This window comes from Rissa tridactyla, chromosome Z (genome assembly GCF_028500815.1).
Source record: "Rissa tridactyla isolate bRisTri1 chromosome Z, bRisTri1.patW.cur.20221130, whole genome shotgun sequence".
In the NCBI taxonomy this organism is placed as follows: domain Eukaryota; kingdom Metazoa; phylum Chordata; class Aves; order Charadriiformes; family Laridae; genus Rissa; species Rissa tridactyla.
Genome location: NC_071497.1, coordinates 71028210 through 71051025, shown reverse-complemented (window position 1 = coordinate 71051025; position 22816 = coordinate 71028210). Strand labels below are relative to the sequence as shown.

At 43.5% G+C, this 22816-nt stretch overlaps 1 protein-coding gene across 7 annotated transcripts; it reads left to right on the top strand.

Annotated features, from left to right (window-relative positions):
- Nucleotides 1–760: 760 nt before the first annotated feature.
- On the top strand, nucleotides 761–18814 carry ZNF131 (zinc finger protein 131). Of its 7 annotated transcripts, XM_054186284.1 has the most exons (8): nucleotides 4385–4467; nucleotides 4987–5125; nucleotides 6596–6697; nucleotides 7511–7655; nucleotides 10688–11051; nucleotides 11154–11376; nucleotides 13879–14009; nucleotides 17100–18814. In XM_054186284.1, the coding sequence occupies exons 2-8, from the start codon at nucleotides 5002–5004 to the stop codon at nucleotides 17760–17762; spliced, it is 1752 nt and encodes a 583-aa protein (XP_054042259.1). In that variant the 5' UTR covers nucleotides 4385–4467; nucleotides 4987–5001; the 3' UTR covers nucleotides 17763–18814. The 7 variants fall into 7 exon arrangements, with proteins under 7 accessions (XP_054042257.1, XP_054042262.1, XP_054042256.1 ...); XM_054186282.1 differs by lacking the exon at nucleotides 4385–4467 and adding an exon at nucleotides 761–869 and having other exon boundaries at nucleotides 10688–11376; XM_054186287.1 differs by lacking the exon at nucleotides 4385–4467 and adding an exon at nucleotides 4032–4258 and having other exon boundaries at nucleotides 10688–11376.
- Nucleotides 18815–22816: the final 4002 nt, after the last annotated feature.

The following is a 22816-nucleotide window of genomic DNA, read 5'->3' as shown; positions in this document are numbered from 1 at the left end:
GTTTGCTGGGTCTGATCTGGCAGCGCGGGCAGTCAAATGCTGCCGGCACGGGGTTACAACAGCCATTTACACGGATTTAGAATCACAGAATGGTCTGGGCTGGAAGGGACCTTAAAGACCATCTAGTTCCAGCCCCCCTGCCCTGCGCTGCGACACCTCCCACTAGACCAGGCTGCTCAAAGCCCCATCCAGCCTGGCCTTGAACACCTCCAGGGATGGGGCATCCACAGCTTCTCTGGGCAGCCTGTTCCAGTGTCTCACCGCCCTCACAGTGAAGAATTTCTTCCTGATATTTAATCTAAATCTCCCCTCTTCCAGTGTGAAGCCACTACTCCTCATCCTATCGACTCGTTGGTTCACTTCTGAAACCGGTGAACACGCCGAGTCGCGTTTTGGGAAAAACAACGGTGTTTAATCTTATCTTAATCTTATCTTGCCCTCCCCTTCCAGCCCCAGCCACGAGCACTGACCCTCCGGCGGCCGCCGCAGCCGAGGGCGCCGGCCACGGCCACTCTCCCCGCCAGCCCTCCTGCCCGCCGCCAGGGCTCCCGGCCCTGCCCCGGCCCTCAGCGGCGGCACGGGGGTTGCCAGTCCCGGGGGAAGGCGGGCGGGCGGGCGGGCAGCGTGCTCGGCCCGGCTGGTGCGGCCACACACCGGGACTACAACTCCCAAAATGCACCGAGACGCTGAGCTCCCGCTCCACCACAGCCCCGCCGTGTGAAAGGTGACCCCTGACGTCACTTCCTCCGCGCGGTGCAGGCCGGGAATACGAGTCGCGATTGGCCGGAGCCCGCCCCGCTTTCCAGCGTGCTGGGGAGCAGGAAGCGGCCACAGCGGAGCGGGCGCGGCGGGGCGAGCGGCTTCTCGCGGTGAGTACCGGGCGGAACCGCCTCCCCCCAGCTCCGCGGAGCGCCGCGCTGCCGGGCCGCGGCCCGGCCGGGAATTGAAAAGGGATCGATTTAATGCGCGCTTTGATGACGTAATAAGGACTAACGAGGCGGCGGCGCTGCCAAGCACACGGTTCGGGGCCTGCGCCCGGCCGGGTCCCCTCCTCGGCAGCGCCTCCGCCGGGCGCTCGCCGCCGCCGCCGGTCGCCCGCAGCGGTCTGGGAGCGGCCGTGCCCGGCGGGCAGTCTGCGCCGGCTAGGCCTTCCGCCTTCTCCCGCTCCCGGGACTCGGCGGGCGCCGATTGGCTCCTCCGAGTGGGGCGGGCTCTGCCGCCGCTTTGCGATTGGTGGGAGCGGCTCTGACTGCCACTAGCGCCCGCCAATGGGGCCGCGTCTGGGGATGCGGGAGGCTGGGTCTGGCCACCGGGGCGCCAGGGCTGAAGCCCAGGGGAGGCGCGCGCGCGGTCGGCGGGGCCCGGCCCGGCTGAGGGGGGGCGGGGGGCGGCCCCGGCCCCGGCCCCGGCCCCGGCCCCGGCCCCGGCCCGCTGCTGGGCCGCCTCCGCCGCGGCGGCAGCGAGGCCTTGTGGCCGAGGGGAGCGCGGGGTTGGCGGGTGTCATTGCCACGCGGCTGCTGCTTTCGGTGGAAAACAGGCTGTAAAGGGGACAAGAAGTTCTCACGTCATTGTCACCTGCGAGCAACCACTGGTGTTGCCCGCCAGACCCCTGTCAGAGTCCCCGTTCCTGAGATGGCCACAGCGAGGTGGCGGTGGTTTGGCCAGTGCTGGGGCTGTTCCTCCGGGAATTGCCCTGACACCGCGCTGCCTGCCCGCCTTCCTGTGTGTGCAAGGAAAACACGTGCCTGGTGCCTACAGTGCGAGGAGTCCGTGATGTGGTCCAGGAGGGCAGTAATAATAAGATGGCTTCATTGAGGGAGAGGTATAAAGACAGATTTGCAAATCATACACCTGTCTTGGGCTCGATGGTCTTAAAGGTCCTTTCCGACCTAGACGACTATACGATTCTGTCATATGAGATGCATCCGTTGCTACCAGCTGATAAGGTTGAATCAGTAGTTGACTGCAACTTCCAAGAAAATCACAATAAACAACTGAAGTACTCCAGTTTCCATCACTCATCTATGAGCCTACTTGTAAGTGGTGACTTGGATCACTTCTGGCTGCCTTCCTTGGCTTCTTGGTTTTCTCAGTCGTTACCCTTCACTTTTTCCTCCAGAGTAGTCATGCTCTTACTGAACATATGCTGTTCTGTTGGGCTTTTTTCTGCAATATCACTGGGTTTTTTAAAGCGAGAATACTCTATGAATGCTGCAACTGCATTTAGATATGCAATAAAGTCGTACTTTTTACTAGTTCTGTGTTAATTCACGACAATAAGCTAGCTATCATAAGTGGTATGTTTTCTTTTTTTTCTTTTTTTTTGTTTGTTTAGTTTCTTAGATTTGGTAGCATGGAGGTTACTCTATTATTTTGAGGGTGTTTTTGGTAATATACCACTACAAGTATCCAGTTTGGAAGTAAATTTCATTTGGGTAGTTGGAAATCATGAGAGTTGTAGGTCAAAATTTTATTCAACTTTTAAGGAACTATGCTTTTAACTGCAAGTCATGTGTCCTTTTATGATGTGTCAGGAATTGGCAAGAAGAATTAAGCAGTGAAGTTAATGGCTGATAGCTTCCCACGTGAGGCTTTACATGGAATACCAGATGACAGAAGAAAGGCAGGAGCAGTAGGTCATCTGTCTTAGATCCATCATTACAGATGAGGTGAAGCAAAGGCAACAGTAGCATCCGCTCCCATCCACCTCACCTTCCCCTGACAGGCTGTTCTCCTCTGTCCCCTTCAAGACCCTGACAGGTATTTCAGCGTCTGCTTGGCAAAGCAGTGGTAGCAGGTAGAGCTAGACTTCCATAAGTCGTTGCTTCTGCTCTTCTTTTTTCATGTTATTGGAAAAATGACTTCTTAATGGGCCAGTTTTTCTGAGATGCTGTTGTGGTTTAACCCCACCTGGCAACCAGGGCCATGCAGCTGCTCGCTCACTCCACCAGTTTGGGATACAGGAGAGAATCAGAAGAGTAAAAGTGAGAGAAAGAGAACTCATGAGTTGAGATAAAGACAGTTTAATAAGTAAAGAAACAGCCGTTGCACACAAGCAAAGCAACACAAGAAATTCATTCACCACTTCCCATTGGCAGGCAGGTGTTCAGCCATCTCTAGGAAAGCAGGGCTCCGTCACGTCATGGTCACTTGGGAAGACAAACGCCATAAGTCAGAATGTCTTTCCCGTTCTTCTTCTTCCCCCAGTGTTATATACTGAGCGTGACGTCATATGGCATGGAATATCCCTCTGGTCAGCTGGGGTCAGCTGTCCTGTCTGTGTCCCCTCCCAACTTCTTGTGCACTCCCAGCCTACTTGCTGTTGGGGTGCTGTGAGGAGCAGAAAAGGCCTTGTTAACTTAGCAACAACCAAAAACCACCAGTGCACTACCAAAAGTATTTCTCATCTCACATCCAAAACTATACCAGCTATTAGTAAAAATTTTAACTCAATGCCAACTGAATCCATGACAGATGCAAGAAAGTGTATTTTGTGGTGAAAACAGGAACTCCACAATTTCCTTTACTTGATGTCTGTTAGTCATAAGAAAATAGCTTTGCCTTTATCATAATTGTGTAATTCTCCTCTCTACTTCTGTCGAACCCCATATACCTGTATTTGTTACAAGTGAGGTAGAATTTACACAGCCGCATAGGGGAGTTAGCAAGCACGGTGGCATCAGCTCAGACGTGGTTAGTACACATAAAGAACAGTTTTGTACTCAGGACTTCCCAGTTCGAATCACACACAAAAAGAATCTGCACCAGAAGTCAGGGAGCACCTGCTCTCCAGTTTCTTCGGCACCCTGAAGAAAACTGCTTCTTTGCCACACCAGAGAGTTCCATCTCTATGTTCCGTGTTTGGTTTGATACTAGTCACTCTCCTGACTTTCCTCCTGTTGTCCATACTAAGTGTAACAACAGTACAGGGAAGGGTATGTCTCAAATTCCTTTATGACTCATTCAGAAACCACATGTTCTTCAAAGTGAGTTAGACTGTGAAAAGAAACAATGTTTCTGTGCTAAAGTGACTTTGAAACGTCTTCGCTTTTTCTGTGGCAGTCTCAGTGTGAGCCATGTGAATGTGGGAGTTGAGGATGAGTGCTGCTGCACAGATCTGAAGTTACTTTGCCTGGAGTTAATTTGTGAAATGCATTCATTGAAGCACTTGGACACTCTCCAGAGGTTCTTTTGCATAAGCAGCAGACTAACATCTGCATCTCGTCCACAGGCACAGAGTTCTGCTAAACCTCTTCAGGTTTGAGAACCTCTGCAACTCCTGCCCCTGACTATCTTTGTTGTATAAGTAAGGGAGGAAGGGCCATCAGATTGCGAGCATGTGTGTCTCTCTCAAAAGGCTGGCAATGAATATTTCACCTTGCAGGGGGAGAAGTGCAAGAAGGCTGGGTAGAGAAGATGCTCTTTGCTCTAGAGTGTGACAGCACATTAAATCCCTGGAACTCGTAGGTACTCAGAAGCTGAAAAGTGCTGCTTTGTTACATCTTTATTTAAAGGAAGTAAACATCTTGTGTTCACCAGGTGCAAAATGTGGCTTAAGTATGAACATTCTAAGAACTGTTCTTCCACCAAGTGGGTTGGTAGAATTGCGAGAAATAACCATGTAAGATTCTGACATTGTGCTGCTGTGGTGGTGTTGAATAGTTGGCTGTGGAGATGTTACATCCCTGCAGTATTTGCTTTGAGGGAGGTGCGTCCCTGCTGAATCTCTAGAATAAAGAGGTACACTTACTCACTTGGACTGGTTTTTCATGTATATAAAAAAGGCAATATTCCATATACTTAACCCTGCCATTTCCTACCTGTCAGCTAAAATCAGGTAAACCTGTTACCAAGACAGTTAGTGTTTCAGTTGGTTTTGTAGTCCCTGAAAAGTGCTAGTTAGTTCATGTTTGTATACTAAGCTGACTGTGCATAGTATTTACTGAGAGGTGCAGTATTCTTATTCTCATACCACATCTTTTGCAGATTAGTCCTTTTGCCATGGAAGCTGAAGAAACGATGGAATGTATCCAGGAGTTCCCTGAACACTATAAAGTTATTTTGGATAGACTGAATGAACAACGTGAGCAGGATCAGTTTACGGATATCACACTGATTGTCGATGGTATGTACAGGCCTGAGAACCAGTCGGTATACAGAGAATTCTGAAAGCTGTGCTGGGAAGCTGTTGGGTTTGTCACAGGTCAGTTGTCAGACTGGGCTGCTAACAACTTTTTGGTTCCGTACCAGTGTTGCTTGCAGAGTTTCATTTAAAATCTCGGGGTGAATAGAGTCTTCAGCAGTGATTAATGATTTTGCTTCTGCTTTTCCAAAAAAGGGGCTAAATATTTTCAGATAGAAGCCCACTTTGAAACTGCTGTGCTATATTTAACGTGTTGTTTAAGGATTTCCAAAACATTGTTAAAATACTTTTCCCTAACTTGAGCTCACTGTTTGCCTGCAGAGAACTTGTACAAATATTGTGGGTTTAAAAAAAAAAAAACCCAAACAAAAACTGCCAAACCAACACCTTGAAATAAGATTTACTTACTTCTCTGGTATCTGGCTGCTATTTTAATATGTTGTTAGGGTAGAAGCACTCACTTTTTTTTTTATATGTGCTCTAAGGACATTAATATTAGTTTAAAAGGATGACAGAGACGTAAGTGCTTATTATCTCCTTAGAAAAGGTGGTATCTGATCGATCACCTCAGATTGCTTCTTATCCCAAACATGTCTTAGAACAGATGAGGACTTCAGGGAAGACAGGAAGTGTCCACTAGGACACAGACTTAGCTAAAGGAGTACCACCTGATCTTTAAAAGGATAGCAAGAACTCACTTGAAGGAAGAGTCCTACAGAGCCCGGATTAGAAGAAAGTAAGCAAATAAAGAAAAAATTACTCTTCAGAAATTACTGTAGTTTGACTAACAGCACTTGCACAAAATTTATCCTGAATGTTTGTTCCCGCTCTGGTATTACCAAATCCATGCGTTGAGCTCAAAGCTGTTTTTGTATGCAGCTGTGTAGTTCTAATCCATGTTGCATCTCTTGTCTCTGTCCCGTGGAGCCTTATGAATGTTCATGCGTGCGCCAGGGAGAGGGCAACATGGTGATGGGGAATACACAGTTCTTTCTGGAAAACAGGAAGAACAGAGCAGAACCACCTCTGTTCTGCAGCGGTATTTATGCTGGCAGAAGCGGCGATAAAATACATCAGCCTGTAAGAGCAACAAAAAACAAGGAGAACCTGGATAAAACCTGAGAGCTGATGCCAAGACATATAGGAGAAAGTTTGCATAGGAATTTCCCGTAACTTAAATATCTGAAAAGAGAAACACTGGAGTAAGTGATTGAGTTGCTGATTGACTTGCAGAGCTTCATCAAGGTCAGTGATGTCCACAGGGGTCTGCATGAGATGGGTGGGACAGGCTAGCTGCAGCAGTATCCCGTGTTACAAGAAGACATATTAATTGACTGTATGCTGCCGGAATAGATTTGTAGACTGGGTGGTCTCTTTTCTGCATCTGCATTTATTCTGCGCTATGAGTGAGGAAGTTGTTATCCTAAACCAAATCTTTTTCTCACTTTGTAGGTCACCATTTCAAAGCTCATAAGGCTGTTCTTGCTGCCTGTAGCCAGTTCTTCTACAAATTCTTCCAAGATTTCACTCAGGAGCCCCTGGTGGAGATTGAAGGTAATATGATTTGTGTAAATAAAAACCTTCAGAGTTGTGTGCCCAAACTGGAAATGAATGTAGCATCCTTGGTATGGCCTTACATAACATGCTTGGTCATATCAATTAGCTTTCTAGATCTCAGCTCTTGAGTTGTTCTGAGGCAGCTACCACCAGTGGAAAAAAAATTCTTCTTCAGCCTTGAATTAAATCTTTTGGGAGGAAAAGTGTGAGGTTACGTGGGTTGTTTTTTCCTTTTTTTTTTCTTTTTTTTCTTTCCTTTCGCCCCAGTACACGGCTAATGGAGGTCAGGCAGACGCTGTATGTTTCTAGAACTAACAGTGTGACATACAATCTTTTCCCTGACAACAGCCGTTCTGGTCAGAGGAAAAGGCTGCCAGTGATGGCGAATGGAGGATGCCTTGGCTGGGATGCAAGAGCAGGGCGGACATGGAGCAATACTTGTCTGGTACGCAGGCAGCAAATTCCTGGAGCAGTATTTCAGCTCCTGGTAGTAACATGCTGCTCAGAGGTCTCTTGAGAGAGATTGTATTTTTGTGTTTAAATCTATACTTTTTATTATTCAAACAGCATTTTGTCTATCTTATCTTTTCTTTTATCTTTGCTGTGGCATAACTCTGTAGTTCCAGATTCATGTGTTTCTATAGTAGACTTTTTGTTCCAACATGAGCCTTTTAAGGGTGTCATCTTCATGAAACTGGGAGCTATAGTACTGTGAGCAAAATGGTAAGCAAGCAAGTGTGCAGTATTCATCAGATAGATGAGACTGAGGAATTGCTAAAAGAAACTGTTGTTTTTCTTGCCTGTATACAGGTGTAAGTAACATGGCATTTCGTCACCTAATTGAGTTCACCTATACAGCAAAACTAATGGTCCAAGGTGAGGAAGAAGCAAATGATGTTTGGAAAGCAGCTGAATATCTACAGATGTTAGAAGCAATCAAAGCCCTTGAAATCAGGTAAGCACATAAGCTGCTTTTTCTTCCCAACACTGAAACGTGGAGTTACGAGAATCCTTTTGCAAGAGTCAGCTGCCAGTATTTTGCAGTGCTCTTCCTTATCCTACAACCTCCTAAATTTGTGTGGGACCATATACTCTTCTACTATAAGATATGGGTCATAATTACACAGGCTGAAAAATGAATGTCACATTCTTTGGGCTGGAACTTTATGACGAGTGACATGGCTGGTAAATGTTGCAGACATCATAGGGCTGTGACTTTGTGGGAACTAATACCAGGGCTCCGTGCTATCTGACTGCCCACACCGTATTGAGAGCTGGGTGTACAGTGATGATGTGCCTCAGGGAATCAGGCCACGTTAACAAGCTTGTGCTGGTGTTTTGATTTCATGCAGCTTCCTGGGAGAATAAGCAGTAATCTTAAAACGTCTTGCTGCAAAACACAGTGCGAGGTTAGTGGTTGGACTTGATGATCTTAAAGGTCTCTTCCAACCATAACGATTCTATGATTCTATAAAATTAACCTTTCGAACTTCTTGAATGAATGTAACTGTTATAATCAGTTTTACATGGGACCAATACTTTATCAAATGTTGCTGTGGCACCTTTTATGCAGTACCAGGAACTGTGCTCCATCGCCAAACTCCAGCCTGAGAAAAACAGGTGCCAGTCCTATCATGCTGTTTTTCTTCCCCTTCCTTCCCTTTCACTTTCACAAAGTGCTCTCACTTTCTCATTCCTTCTGCATGCTACACTGTTCTGCTGGCATGAGGCAGAGGGAGGGGCAATAAATGCTCCAAGCATTACAGTTATTTTTGCTTTCTGTTCTAGATCCGCTGAAAGGTCTTTGCATTCAGACTAAGGAAAGACTGTTGCTTCCTTTTTATCTCCCCATAGACACATTAGTCAAGGAGAGCAGCATTGGTGCCAAGTTCCTCTAATAGCCAGCTAACATTTTGTTTAAAAAAACCCTCTGTGATATGATATGCTGGAAATTTAGTTTTCAACATAAGCATTTATTTCTGTATTTACTTATTCTGTGCTTATTCTGTGGATTGAAAGTAAAGCTGAATAAGTATGTATATTTTTTTTAATAGGAAAGATATAGGATTGTGCATTTCTAGTCCTACCCTGCAGCCCTACAAACACCCTTTTTTGACATTATTCAGATTAAGCATGGTACCACCAAAAGATTATTTTTATTTTTTTTTATTCAGGAAAAAAACCAGACTTCAGCAGTCTGCTTGAGCAATTTAAAAGAAACTGGAAACTGAAAAAGAGTGTTCTAATCAGTTTCACTTTGAGTCAGTGTGCACCGGTAGAGCAGTTGAACCAGGATTCAGATCCATCCATCAAGCTAAACTGCCCAGCCTGCAATAATTTCCCGCTGTTGTATAATGTTATGCAGTTTGTTGGTTATGCATCACTAGTAAACACTGTAATTTTTGTGTTTCATGGAAACAAGTGTTTTGCTTAATGAAAACACATGCAAGCCAGTCTATTCTTAGAGTTATTTCCATTGTTCATATATTTTGAAATTTTTTTTTGTGGGAGTTTGTTTCGTTTGTTTGGTTTTTTGTTAGAAAAACAAACTTGAGTACCACTGTCAGTCTCTGTTTTCCCCTCCATAGTGAGAGGGGCAGACTTGCAATACAGTGCCTCAGTCAGACCTTTGACTGAAAGACTTCAGAAACTTCAGTTGAACAGAGATGGTTGTAGAACTAATTATTTGTATAATGCATCAAAGGCTTGCATATCCCATAATCTGGACTAGAAAGAAAACAACTGTTATTCCTTAAAGTGCAGTTGTGTTGTATGTGTGTATCCCCATTTAAAGTTTCACACAATGTGGTCAAGGATGGTAGTCTCCTCTTTGCTGAGCAAATTATTCTTTTAGCACATGATCCTGGAGCTCCTTGCAGTAATGTGCAAACTGTCACCTTCTAGACATTAGAAATCCAGGCTAGATGAAACTGAGGTTAGCTGCTCTGTCTTCCTGTGTCTGAATGGAGTAAGGTGCAATTTAATAAGCTGTATCCCGCATTAGATCATTAGCAATGTATCTCTGAAACAACGTACAGATGCTGGGTGAAGCCTTATCTCTGCTATTACTAGAAAATGTGAAAGTGATAGAGAGTAGATTATGTGAAAGTATTCATCAGGCTGCAAAGGAAGGTAAAAGCAGAGCTTACTCCTGTCAGTCTGATTTGAGGGGAAGATAGCCACTCATTCTCAAAATTGATAATCCGTAGTAAAACCTCCAAGCACATAAGTGCTGTGGATGATGTTGAAGGTGTGACTTGAAAGCATTGGCCCACTCAGCTCTGTTTGTGTTTGAGATGGCACGCTATCCCTGACACCTTGGAGGAAGGGGGTTGTGCGTGTATGATGCAGGGAGAACAGGAACAGAGCTGGGAGTTGTGTTTAAGCCCAGAAAATGGAACTAGAATGCTCTTTACACATCCCAGTGACTTTTATTTTTACCTCAGCTGTTATCTGTGTGCTTTCCCGAAGTACAAGTTGTTATAATAATCATTGTGTGAAGTCACAGCTGTGGTGTTTTCTACCAAGCTGTAAGCGCTATAAGCAATTGCACACACTCCAGGAGGAATAGCGTAGGAAGGACTCGAATCTTATTTCTGAATAGGCAGGCCAAAGAACTCCTTCCTTCAGAGAAGTTTTCTTTCCAAGTGCAGAATTTCACAAGTTTCTTAGATAAACCTGTGTCTTTAGGTTAACTGGCCTTTCTTCTTAATAGGTGCTTTGTATCATTCAAGCAGAGCTGTTTAAAACACTTTAGTAGTCTTAAGTCAAATGCTCTGCAGCTTTAACTGTGCTATTTTACAGCTGTAAGGAGTATAGATTAAGGATAAATTACCTTCTGACACGCACACAGATTATGTGGTCATTTGTCATTCAGCTTCTTTCAGAAACAGCTACGGAATGTTGGATGCAGAAGCTCAGTATTAGGCAGGAATTGTTATGTCAGTGCTTATGAATCTTAACCATGTTTATGCAAATGCTTTACAGGAACAAAGAAAATTCATCACCCTTAGAATCAAATCAAACACAAGAAAAAAATAAACCAAAAAAGAGGAAGATAGCTGAAACCTCTAATGTTATCACAGAAACACTGCCATCTGCAGAATCGGAGCCTGTTGAAATTGAGGTTGAGATTGCAGAAGGGACGATTGAAGTAGAAGATGACACCATGGAAACACTTGAAGAAGTAGCTTCTGCAGAGCAATCCATAAAGTACATCCAGACAACAGGTACATCGGATGAATCTGCTTTGGCTCTTTTGGCAGATATCACTAGCAAGTATCGCCAGGGAGAGAGAAAATGCCAGATCCAAGAAGAAGGTGATAGTGCAACTGATCCCTCGTGCAAACAGGTAGAAGGTATTGAAATTGTGGAACTTCAGCTGTCACACGTGAACAATTTATTCCACTGTGAGAAATGTAACCGTTCGTTTAAATTGTTTTACCATTTTAAGGAACACATGAAAACACACTCTACTGAGAGTTACAAGTGTGACATATGCAATAAAAGGTACCTACGAGAAAGTGCTTTGAAACAGCACCTCACCTGTTACCACCTTGATGAAGGTGGTGCCAGCAAGAAGCAAAGACCTGGCAAAAAAATACATATATGCCAGTACTGTGATAAGCAGTTTGACCACTTTGGGCATTTTAAAGAACACCTTCGGAAGCACACAGGTAAGAGCACTGTTATAGTCCTGTCCTTGTGGCCTTGGCTCTAGCATTTTGGGGGTTTTGCATGTTTAGGGGAGATAGAGAATATGCTGAAGAGAACACAAGTCCTGAGTGCTAGAAATACCTGGCTTCTAGTTACAACTAAAGCCCTCTAACTGCAGTAATTTGTATACAAACTTCCTAGTAAAAATTAATCAAGGTATTTGCCATTCTTGGTAAATCTAAAATGTGTTTTACAGGAAGTGTACTTTGAATTGCAAATAACATATTCCATAGGAGTGAATAAATGGACTCTATTTGCGTATCTTGAATAAATGATCACAAGAAGTTAATTAGATAAATGCCTGTCTTCGGTGCATTTGTGGGAAAAAAGAAATAACTAGGTTTACTATTTCTTTCTAATCCCAATCTACATAATGATATGGTAGTTTTATGGTTATGGTTGAAATCCTTGGTATTTGTTTCATATTAGGCAAATAAAAGTCACTGTGTTAGTTGTTATGAATTTCTTTGGGTTAAAAATATTTATTTATTTATTATAATATTTATATTATTATGTAATAATACAATATATATTATGATATAATAAATATTTATAATATTTATTATAAATAAAAATATTTATTTATATCTCCTTCCTGTGACTGCCAGATTATAAAGGACCTGCACAATATTGGACTATCCTGGTCAGAATTTCTGTCCTGTGAGTTACAATTGGCAAGTGAAATCTCACCCATTCTCATAAAGGGAGAAAAAGATAATCATTAGATCAGGCCAAAACCCTCCTTCTTCGTAAAATCTCACTTAGATGAGGCTAAACTCATAGTTGATGACACACGGGGAGGAGAAGCAAGTTGTCACTTTTAGCAGATGAGTTTAGCCCCCAGCTTGCCAATGCGTTTCTCAGAGGAGAGGAGAGAAGACAGCTGGCACGCTGTCTGGGTTTTCCATCACTGCTGTGGCTGGTGCACCCCAGCTCACAGCGTTGACTTGCACTGTGCAAGAAGTCAGGCAATGTCTTTTGGTCTTTGGATATTGCCACTGTTATCTTTGAATTGTCACTTTCAGACACTTTCAGTAGAATATGTTGGGGATTACTGAAGAATCTGAGTAAGAATAGAATGAATCTGTCCCTGATTGGTGTCTTGCTCCAAGTAACTATTTAAATGTGACCAGATCACAGGGCAGGTGAAGGTCGGTGGTGTGGGTTTTGCTCTGTGGTATCCATTGGTTGCTTGGGCAAAGTCCATGATTTTTCACCTGCAAGACTGATGGCAGTTCAGCATCCTCTGCATTACCTGTACAACAGTCTCCAAAAACACAGCATTTTGGAACCACTAGGGGAATGTTCCCACCATTTAACATATTCCTGTAGCCTTTAGGTATATAAGTGAGAATTATTGGCTCCTGTGGATTTCTTTTGCAAAGCTAATTAGGAATTTCTGAATATCCTGACCTCTGAAAACGCAGGTTTATTTGCTTTCCATCTCAATAGTCAATGACCACTGCATTCCTGAAAATGCAGGCTTTCGGACTAGCTAGGATAGATTATGTTATTCACTGAAATGTCTCGGACTCTTTTGGAGTTCATTAAGATGTTTGTTTCAGTAGTGATGTTGGTGTCAGTACCTCCACAGATTAATTATCAAACTTTCAGAAGAAACGCACTGTTCATAGCTTTTTGTACTTTAATTTCCTTGAATTTCATTGTGTTTGTGCATGATGGAATTAGTAAACAGAGATACAAGTTGTTCTTTGTTACTACTTGATGACAGTAATAACAATATACTACTTGGGGTGAAAAAGAGGAAATGACCTGTTTTCAGCCTCCCCTGCTGTTGTGCTTAACTGGCTTCTGTGTTTGGTACCGGGTTTGAAATGAAGTAGCCAAACTAAAAGGAATTTTTATCTTCCTTTATTTTCCCATTTACATCCGTCTGTGCTTTCTCTTTATTGGATTTTAGTGGGGGGACGAGGTCTGTGTGTGTTTGTTTTAATACTGATGCATTGGTATTTCATGGTCATTCCATGCCAACTTCTTTTTCTGGAGCTCAGTTTCAGCTCTCAAACATAAACTGTTATTGTTCTTGAAAATAAAACTTCGTATTATTTAAGTACTTCCTTCTTTAATGTGTCACTTCATATGTTCACTAATGTTGATTCTTTAATTGTAAATATTATCAGACAAAAAAAGATAAATAGTTGCTATTTCCTTAAGATATTTCATCAGAATAGTAATCTAATTTCCATAACAACTTAAGTGTACCTTAAATGGCACTGGGAATTGTTACTTTTTTTTTCTAAATGATAATTATGACTCCACATTAGGTTTTTGCCCTTTTATTTACTAAGTAAAGTTTACATACAATGTCTTTCTTCTGTAGAATAACCCAATTGTCCACATCTTTATCAATCTGAACAAAAGAGGGGCAGGGGAAGAAGAGAGAGCTCACAGAAAACTGGCTGGTTTTATACACTTACAAATCTCCTTATCTGTCGTACCAGGTGAAAAACCATTTGAATGTCCGAACTGCCATGAACGTTTCGCTAGGAATAGTACGCTCAAATGTCACCTGACGGCCTGTCAGTCTGGAGCTGGAGCTAAAAAGGGAAGAAAGAAGCTGTACGAGTGTCAGGTGGGTAATGGAAGTAGCACAGTCTGAGGCTAGACATCTCCTTCCTATGCTGAGGCAGTGTGGGAGTACTGAGCAGGAAAGGCAACGAGAGGGGGCTTATGTCTCTAAGAGCTACTTTTAGTAAAATAAATATAAGGATCGCATTCAACCACAACATACAGATAAATTCTTGTATTTAGGTAGTGCCATTTAAAATATGGAATTACTGATATGGAGCCTCATAATACATATAATCAGAGAGATTCTTATGGGTAGATAAGTTTTTATCTGCATTTTACTGATCTTTCTACTTCCCTTTCAAGGTTCTTGATGCACTGACCTAGGCCTTTCCCGCTTGTGAACATGCTTCACTGAAGTCCACAATACAAAGTGCTGTTTTATTTCCTATTTTATTATTCTTCTGTTTGATACCCAATATATATTTGTCTAGAAAGTCATTCCAACTTACGATGACAATCTGTAATGTCTTCTAAGCAAATATAAGCGCTGTAGATGGATAGCTATGGCATTTGGTCACTATACATAACTAACATTTGAAAAGCTGTTCAGATAAATCTTACTTAGCTTTTAAAAGCTGATTCTGAAAAGCTAGAAAATGAAAGAGCTGAGGTTGGCTGTACTGTTTTTATTTGCCATTTTGCTGCCCCACTGCTGTGACAGTCTCATAAGAACACACTTTTTTCCTGCACGCTCTGTCTCTTTCTTTCTCTTGCTCTTTTTTCTCTCTCCCCCTCTTTTTCACTCTCCCCCTTTTTTTCCCTGAAGGCTCTCACCTTACTCAGTTCACAGAATGGCTGTCATTTGAGGTTAAGCTGGGTTGTGTAGTGAAGAAAACCGCTGGATATCGGCTTTATTTGTTCCAAAAGAGATGGTGATCTTATTCTCAGAAAGCATTGAGTACTGCAGGAGATAATTAATTTTGTGTTGCTAATCAAATCATTTAATCGGAAGTTTCACTGATGCTGTTGCATCATTTAGTTGTTATGCTAGTCTGAAGTTAATTCTTGGGAGCATACCTTTGTCTTAAAGACAAGTTTGTTCCAAATGTGAGAATTACTGTATAGCACGAAGTTGTACCTAATAGATTCATTGAACATAACGTTTTGTCTTTGTGACCCTTCAAACTAATCGCTTTGTGTCATAGCTTTCTTTCAAAATTGATACCACATCCTTTCACAGATGTTGTGAATGTGGATTAGTGTTTCTTCAGCCCGTGGAAGCTACAGCGATTCTTGGATAAATTTTTCTGTAATTTTTCTCTCTTTAGAACTAAATTTGAATAGTGTTCAATAAATAAATCTTGACTTACTGAACAAAGAGGAGAAAACAAAATCGTGTTTCTTTGATGAGCACTTTTGTGCTCTTCAGTGTATGCCTTGAGTACTGAATTAGGCTCCACATGGCAAGAACAATAATTATGTGTTTGGGCATTACCAGTAGTTGTCCAGTAGTTGTTACCTTTATGTATGTCCATAAGAAGGGCATGGACCTGTTGGAGCATGTCCAGAGGAGGGCCACGAAGATGACCAGAGGGCTGGAGCACGTCTCCTATGAGGACAGACTGAGAGAGTTGGGGTTGTTCAGCCTGGAGAAGAGAAGGCTCCAGGGAGACCTTATAGGGGCCTTCTAGTACCTGAAGGGGGCCTACAGGAAAGCTGGGGAGGGGCTGTTTGCAAGGGCATGTAGCGATAGGACGAGGGGCAATGGTTTAAACTAGAGCAGGGCAGGTTTAGATTAGACATTAGGGAGAAGTTCTTTACAATGAGGGTGGTGAGACACTGGCACAGGTTGCCCAGAGAGGTGGTGGAGGCCCCATCCCTGGAGACATTCAAGGCCAGGCTGGATGAGGCTCTGAGCAACCTGATCTAGTTGAAGATGTCCCTGCTTACTGCAGGGGGGTTGGACTAGATGGCCTTTAAAGGTCCCTTCTGACCCAACACATTCTATCATTCTATGATTCTATTCTATGATTCTCTGTATGACTAAGTAATTTTGAGTGCTGATCTATAAGGTTAGTATTTTAAGAAGTATATGCACAACTTCTTTCTACACTGTTAGCCTTGGCGGGGGGGTGGGGGTGGAAAGCATGGCACTAGCATCACAAATCCATTTATCCATTTTAACAGATTTCAGCAGCAAAATGGAGATACTGCACTACAGTTCTGGAGACAGCTGCACTACACAGACCTGTTCTTGAGTTAATCCCTGTCAGATACTCTTATCATCCTTCTGTGCTGTTGCTGAAAATTATGAGGAGATGGGACATTCTGTTTCAAAACTATTTGCAAGAAGTGAAGGGGTGTTGAAATGTGTGTTTGCTGCTTTCTGCAGACAAGAATGCTTGCATGGACAAAGACTACTGAGCCTGTTTCTTTACTCCAAGGCTGACTCTTCCCCACTCTTCTCTCTCTTCTACCCTGGCACCTCACTCATTTATGCAGTCTCTATGTGTTGTTTTCAGGCTACTTACCTCTGTGCCAGCTGAAGAGAAGGAATCGTGCTCATGTGCTTTGTGAAAATAGGGTGTCCGCAATTGAGGCGGTACTTCTAGCTGGAAAAGAATTAAAGGGATGGCGTTTTAAGAGGATTTTATCTGCTGAAATCACTCACATGTTTTTTTGAAATGGCAAAATGTGAGAGTTCAGTCTAGCCAGTTAAACCTCACGATGCCATGAGCAAATGGAAGCTGATAAGGAAAAGTTGGCTAGTGGTACTGCATCTAGAACTTCAGTAAAAGGACAGTTTGTATTACAATTTCATTGTACAGTATTATTACATAAATGGCTTTCAACCCAAAACTCCAGCACCAGACGTTTATTGGGGTGTCATAGTGTGTGTGAATTTCATATAAGGTTAAAATAAGAAAACTTTCAAATGCTGTACTGACTTACAAATTTTGTAGATATCCTGTGTATGCACAACTCAAAGTAGCACACTGTTTCTTAAGCATTAATAATGCCAGGTTTTCTGTTCATCTGAAGCTGACTTCTCAGCTTTTACCTCTAATTGTGAAGCCATGATCTGAAATAGGCACTGTACTTTGTCATATTTCTGTTGGCACTGTTTAACATGCTGTATCTTTTGTTTCAGGTTTGTAACAGTGTGTTTAACAGCTGGGATCAATTCAAAGATCACTTGGTAATACACACCGGTGACAAACCCAACCACTGTACCCTATGTGATTTGTGGTTTATGCAAGGCAGTGAGCTGAGAAGGCATCTCAAAGAAATGCACAATATTTCAGAACGAATAGTGGCAGAAGAGGTTCTTCCAGTGGAAGCTGTGGAAGCTGAACCAGTAACATCAATGACTATAATAGAACAAGTGGAGCAAGTTCATGTCCTACCAGTAATTCAGGTACAAGTGGATCCTGCACAGGTAACTGTGGAACAGATGCACCAGGATCTCATACAGGACAATCAAGTGAAAGGCACACAGATAGATGAACTGCAAGAACAGGTGCAAATTAGTTACTTGGAAGTTGAACATATTCAGACTGAACAAGGTGCTGAAGTTCATGTGGAGCAGCTACACGTTGAGCATGTAAATCAAATACAGATGGAAGAAGTTCAGGCAGAACTTATAGATGGAACAGACCTTGAACAAGTAGAATATGAAAGTGTTGATCAAAGAGAAGCAGAGGAAAAGGAACCTAATCAAGTAGGTGATGCAGATAAGGAAGATCACGAACAAGCTGAAGACTTAAAAACTCAACAGTTGGTGGACACGCAGCATGAAAAGGTGGATGAGTAGGAAAATGACGACATTGCAGGTTTAGGAATGAAATACCAAATTATTTTTGTTAACTTTTACATTGGTTTTTGAACCGTGAATGGTCACCTTTCCAATATGCTTTCCAATATGTCCTTAGGAAGCTGGACAAGTGGACCAAAATTAGCTTTCTTCATGTAAAACTAAACTTCTCTCATATGTAAAAAATAACTTTCCCATTCATGTAATACCATGGAACAGAAATTACCACAGACGGGGACAGCTTTGCGAGGATTTTAATAATGAATAGCTTGTATCCTTGTTACACCATCCCTGGGTATATGTAGGGGTAACTTCACCTCTTTGTCTCTTGCAACAGAAGCAAACTCTTGTTGTAGAATTGCAGAGTGTCTGTGGCAGAAGAATCAGTAAAATCTGGTGGGTTCTGTTGTAAGTGGCAATGGGGTACCTGTGAATTTTCGGATCAGACTGTTCGTTGTGTCCTAACAGCAGTTCCTAACTTTCAGGCTGGGGGAAAAACATTGTTGCTGGAGGTCTCTGAGCACAAAAATCCTGTGCCTTTTCAACACTGACTGGCTAAATTTCCACAAAGTTCCTAGAGTGTTCAAGAACCTAGTTCAGTAAAAGGCAATGTAGGTAATCTTATAGCGCTTTATGTTTTTGCTTAAAATTGTCAGCTTCTGATTTTTTATTTTTTTGCATTAAATTTAGAGGCAGGGGGCTGAGGGAGGAAACAGATTCCATGTGGAGGCAGCAGGACACTCTAAAAGGAACACTTTAAAAAGGAAAAGCTCGGTAGAATCTGTGGTAAACATGAGCTGGAAGAAAGCTACCAGCAGACTCTTCTTTTATAAATTGTCATTTTTGAAAATTAATATGTTTAAACATAAATACATAGGAGATGTGTCTATATGGTATCAGGTTCCTGTTTTTTTAAACAAAATTCTGATACTTGATGCAAAGATGTGATAAACATAAAGCCATAGGTATGAGTGGTAAACTGTGGATTGAAAAGTAGGACTGTAAATAATTTAATCAATATTAGACAATAAAACAATACCAACACCATGAAATGTTGCATTATTTGTTTCCTCCAATAAATTAGGAACAACTGAGTGAGCGGCAGTTACAGTGCCAGCTCCCAGTGGTAAGAATCAATCTCATTTTTAATATGATTAATAGCTCTTTACTGTAAAGTTAGATTTGTTTAGAAGATATTTGTCTAGCTCTATGTTCAAGGATGCTAAGGACTTCTAATTCTCAATTATTGCCTTGAGGTTAGAGGTTCTCCACACTTCTGAAAAGCTTTCTTTTCAAAGCCTTAACTGCAGGGAGGAATTTTTGCAAAGATGTTCCCTAATGCTCTTGGTAATCCTGTAGATCTTAGTTAAAACCAGCCTTTTCTCTTCAGTCTTCTCCAAATGCAGAATTATTTCCTGGGATTTGTGCTTTTATTTAGTCTCGTTCAAAATGATTCTTGTGTTTCATCGTAGCCTTCAAGAAACTGTTGCAAAACAAACATGGATCTCAATTAAAATTTCAAACAATTTGATTAATGTAACATACATTCTTTTTTATGATGTTTTCTGTTTTCTGAGATGCAAGTAATATATGATGAGTTTCTGTGCAGAGTGATGAGAATGTGGCCCAATGTTAATCATGAAAGTAAAAGTTGGCTATTGTATTTTTACCCGTCTTTTGATAAGAAGCTCATCTTTTGATAACGCCAAGGAGACAGGCCTGCTTGCTTAGCTGTGTAACTACTTTTTTAGGTATTTGTGCATGTAGACACAAGGTCTGTGTCCGTGGAATTAAAGGAACAATCTGGCTGTGTGTCTAACTGATGAAACTAACTTTTAGGTAATGCAAGTGCGATGTATGTTACATGGAATTGGTAGCAGAGCTGTGGTTTGGAGCATAGCTGGACTATTTCTTTGTTCTGTGTGATCTCCCTTTTCAGCAACAGGTCATTAATTTGGTAGGAGAGAAATGATGCTCTGTTGTTGCACCCAGTGCTGCCCCATCCAGACTCCTGCTGAGCCTGGGTGGGAGCATGGTGGTAACATGAGCAATCCCTCTCTCGCCCTGAGGGACAGGATGAAAGGCTCTCCTCAACAGTAACTCCAGCCTTCCCCTTGGCAACTCCCTCTTCCCTGTAATTTCCTTCCCAAATGTCTAAAACCCAAATTCCTCCCACTGGTGGAGTCCCTCATGCCTCCTTACTGCAACAGCCGATAGTGGAAGAGGGAAGATTGATAGGGAATTCGGAGCTCTGGCTGCTCTCTGGAGCAGCCACCTTGCCATCCTCTTTCTGCCCCAAATAGCTGTATAGACACACAGACCTCTCTGAAGTCCTTATTACCTCTGCACCATTGGAAGTGTTTTTCCCTCTAAAAACATATATACTGCTGATCCCAGAGCCCTGCGTTATGCAGGTGCCGGTCTGTAGCTTGCAATGGGGTGAATGCTTGAACTTACGACAAATGAAACTAATCAGCTAAAGCAGTGGGGGCTAGACAGTGAGAAATGGATAAGTGGGAATGAACAAAAAAACCGTGAGGTGTGTCTGGGTATAAAATAAAATTGAGCACTGAGATGGAGGTTAGGGATGGACTTCTAGATTTACATGTAATACTTATGGGAGGCCATAAACTTTCTGAAAGTAGAACAGGGAGGGGAAAGGAAGCTGCTCAGTAGCTCAAGAACCACTGAGTTATTCAGGCAACTAAGAAAGGAGTAGCTGCTTCCCCCCTCCCCCCCCGAAAACAGTCTTCCTGAGCCAAAACATGTGTCACCTGCAGGTGTATGAGGGTGAAATTGGATGTCAGCCCTTTGTGAAATAGTCACTAGAGGAGGATCTTGCAGCGTCTGCTTTGTTTTGCCTGCCTTCAGTAGAACTTCTGAATAGCTAATGGTGCGCAATATGGTACTCTTTTGCACAAATTCCATAACTCATTACTATTTTAATTGAGAAAACATTTCAATAGATGTTTAATTCGGTTGCTTATTTTAAGGGTTAAAGTATGTCTTTTACAGGGAGTATCATGAAAGTGTAATGTGCAGTTAGATTTTTTTATTGGTGTTGCTGTTTCCAGCAGCTCTGTTCTTAAACTGGAGCGTTTGCTGCTAGCAAATAATTTAAAACCCAAACCAACCCGTTGATAATGAGAACACAAATAATTTGTAATCAAACAACTGGCAGCTTGTGCAGGTCCAGCCTGTCCCCACTCGCCAGCTCCCGTCTAGCCCGGCTTCGGCCATGGCTGTTCCCAGCTCTGTGACCGCGTTCGCAGGCTCGCCATGGCCCTGCGCTCAGGCTGGGCCAGGGTGATTTCTGCCCAGCGGGTTTTTAACTCGAACGTAGCTGTCTCTGCTGGTGCCTCCTCCTCCTTTCAATGAGGGCTGGCGGCCTTGTGAGGAAATAAGTTGTACCGTCAAAAGACCTGAAGCAACGACGGGTGGTGCAGGCCGTGCACTCCCAGGGTGCGGGTCTCCAGCTTGGGACAGGAGAGCCCGGGGGGTGCGGGGACTGTGCCCGGGGGGCCGCCTGCCGGGGCCGCCGCCGGCGGAGCTGTCCAAGGTTCGGCGGCGGAGGCGGCCCCTCAGCCCGGGCCGTCGCCATACTCCCCCCTCAGCCGGGGCTACCGGCCCCCTCAGTCAGATGGCCGGGAGCCGCACAGGCCCTCCCCACCTCTCCTGAGGGTCGCGGGGGAGGAAGGCCCGTCCCCATCGCGGGAGGGGAGGAAGGGAGGGAGGCGGGCAAATAGCGGGCCGCCTGACAGGAGCAAATGGCGGGCGGCGGGCAGGGGTGGCAGCGCTGAGGCCCGCGGTGTGGGGCTGGGCGGCGGACGGGGGCGGCGAGGCCCGGCGGAGGCGGCGGTCAGGTACCTGCTCTTCCAGCGCGGCCTTTGCCGGGAGCTCCGCTTAAGGCCCGGTGCCTGCCCGCGCTTTAACCGGGGGGTGGCGGGGAGAGCTCGCCGGTGCGGGGCGGCCTTCCCCCTGCCGCTGGAGGGGCTCTAATGGTGTCAGTGGTACTTCGCCGTGGCTGTTTTAATTTGTATGTTAATTGGCGAGGCCCTCTGCTGGGGGCGTAGGCGGTGCCCGTGTGGGTGGTCTTTATGTGTCATGTAAATGCAGATTATTTGAGAGACACCTGCGTTCTATCCGACGCCCCCTTCTTATCCTGGGGCTGATCGGAGCCTGAAGCCAAAATATTTTCAGTTTGTGAAGTCCCATATTGTGTTTAACATAAAAAGTGTATGATTAATTCCACAGAAGGAGCCAGGGCATGCTTCAGTGTTTTCTGGGTTGGGATATCATTCCTGACATAGCGTAATCTATTCATATGGTTTAGAGCGACTGGCACCATTACTGCCAAACATCTCACAGCGGGTGTCACAAGAAATTGGTAGTTTCGGGACTGACATTTCAGTTGATTCACACCAAATAAATTTGTTGACATCACGTGTGTCACAGCATGTTTAGGTTGTTCCCGACACGGCTCAGGAGGAAGACTGAAAACCAGTGCTCATTTTCAGGGAGAGAAGGGTGTTTGTGCATGTGTGTGTAAAACCCTGAATTAAATATCAAAAAGGGTCCTAAATTACATATATAGTATTTTTTCTTGCACTGGGTAATTTCTTTTTAAATATTTTCTCAGATCTGAAGCTGTTTTAGGAGCTGAGCAATCCCATGGCTGTAAATGAGCGAATAATTTGGCTGAGTTTATTTTTCCTGACCACTTAAATATCATCATCCATCTTCTAGTGCCTTTAATTCAACTGATACTTCTTTTCTAAATACTGTTTTATCCCACATATAGATGTGAAGACCTCAGGATTTTAGTTAGTTCGAGACAGTTGGTCTGTTTGGGAATTAGGAACTAAGATACCTGACTATGCAAGTTTTACTATTCTTAGAGTTACTTCTTTGGGATCTTTTGAGTGTTGGTTTAAAAATTGCAGCTTCTGGTGTATTTAAAAAAATGTCCCGTTGTGGGGTCCTAACCTTTGTCATATGAAAATACTCAAAATAATTTGGTAAGCTAACACAGGGCCTGCACTACTGCAAATAAA

What these genes read in the sequence shown, in the direction of transcription:
- ZNF131 (XM_054186287.1), top strand. Translation starts at nt 4,151, where the DNA reads ATGCATTCATTGAAGCACTTGGACACTCTCCAGAGGTTCTTTTGCATA. An exon ending in GCCCCTGGTGGAGATTGAAG is followed by an intron (nt 6,698 to 7,510) that starts GTAATATGATTT and finishes GCCTGTATACAG; the next exon opens with GTGTAAGTAACATGGCATTT. An exon ending in AGAAGCTGTACGAGTGTCAG is followed by an intron (nt 14,010 to 17,099) that starts GTGGGTAATGGA and finishes CTTTTGTTTCAG; the next exon opens with GTTTGTAACAGTGTGTTTAA.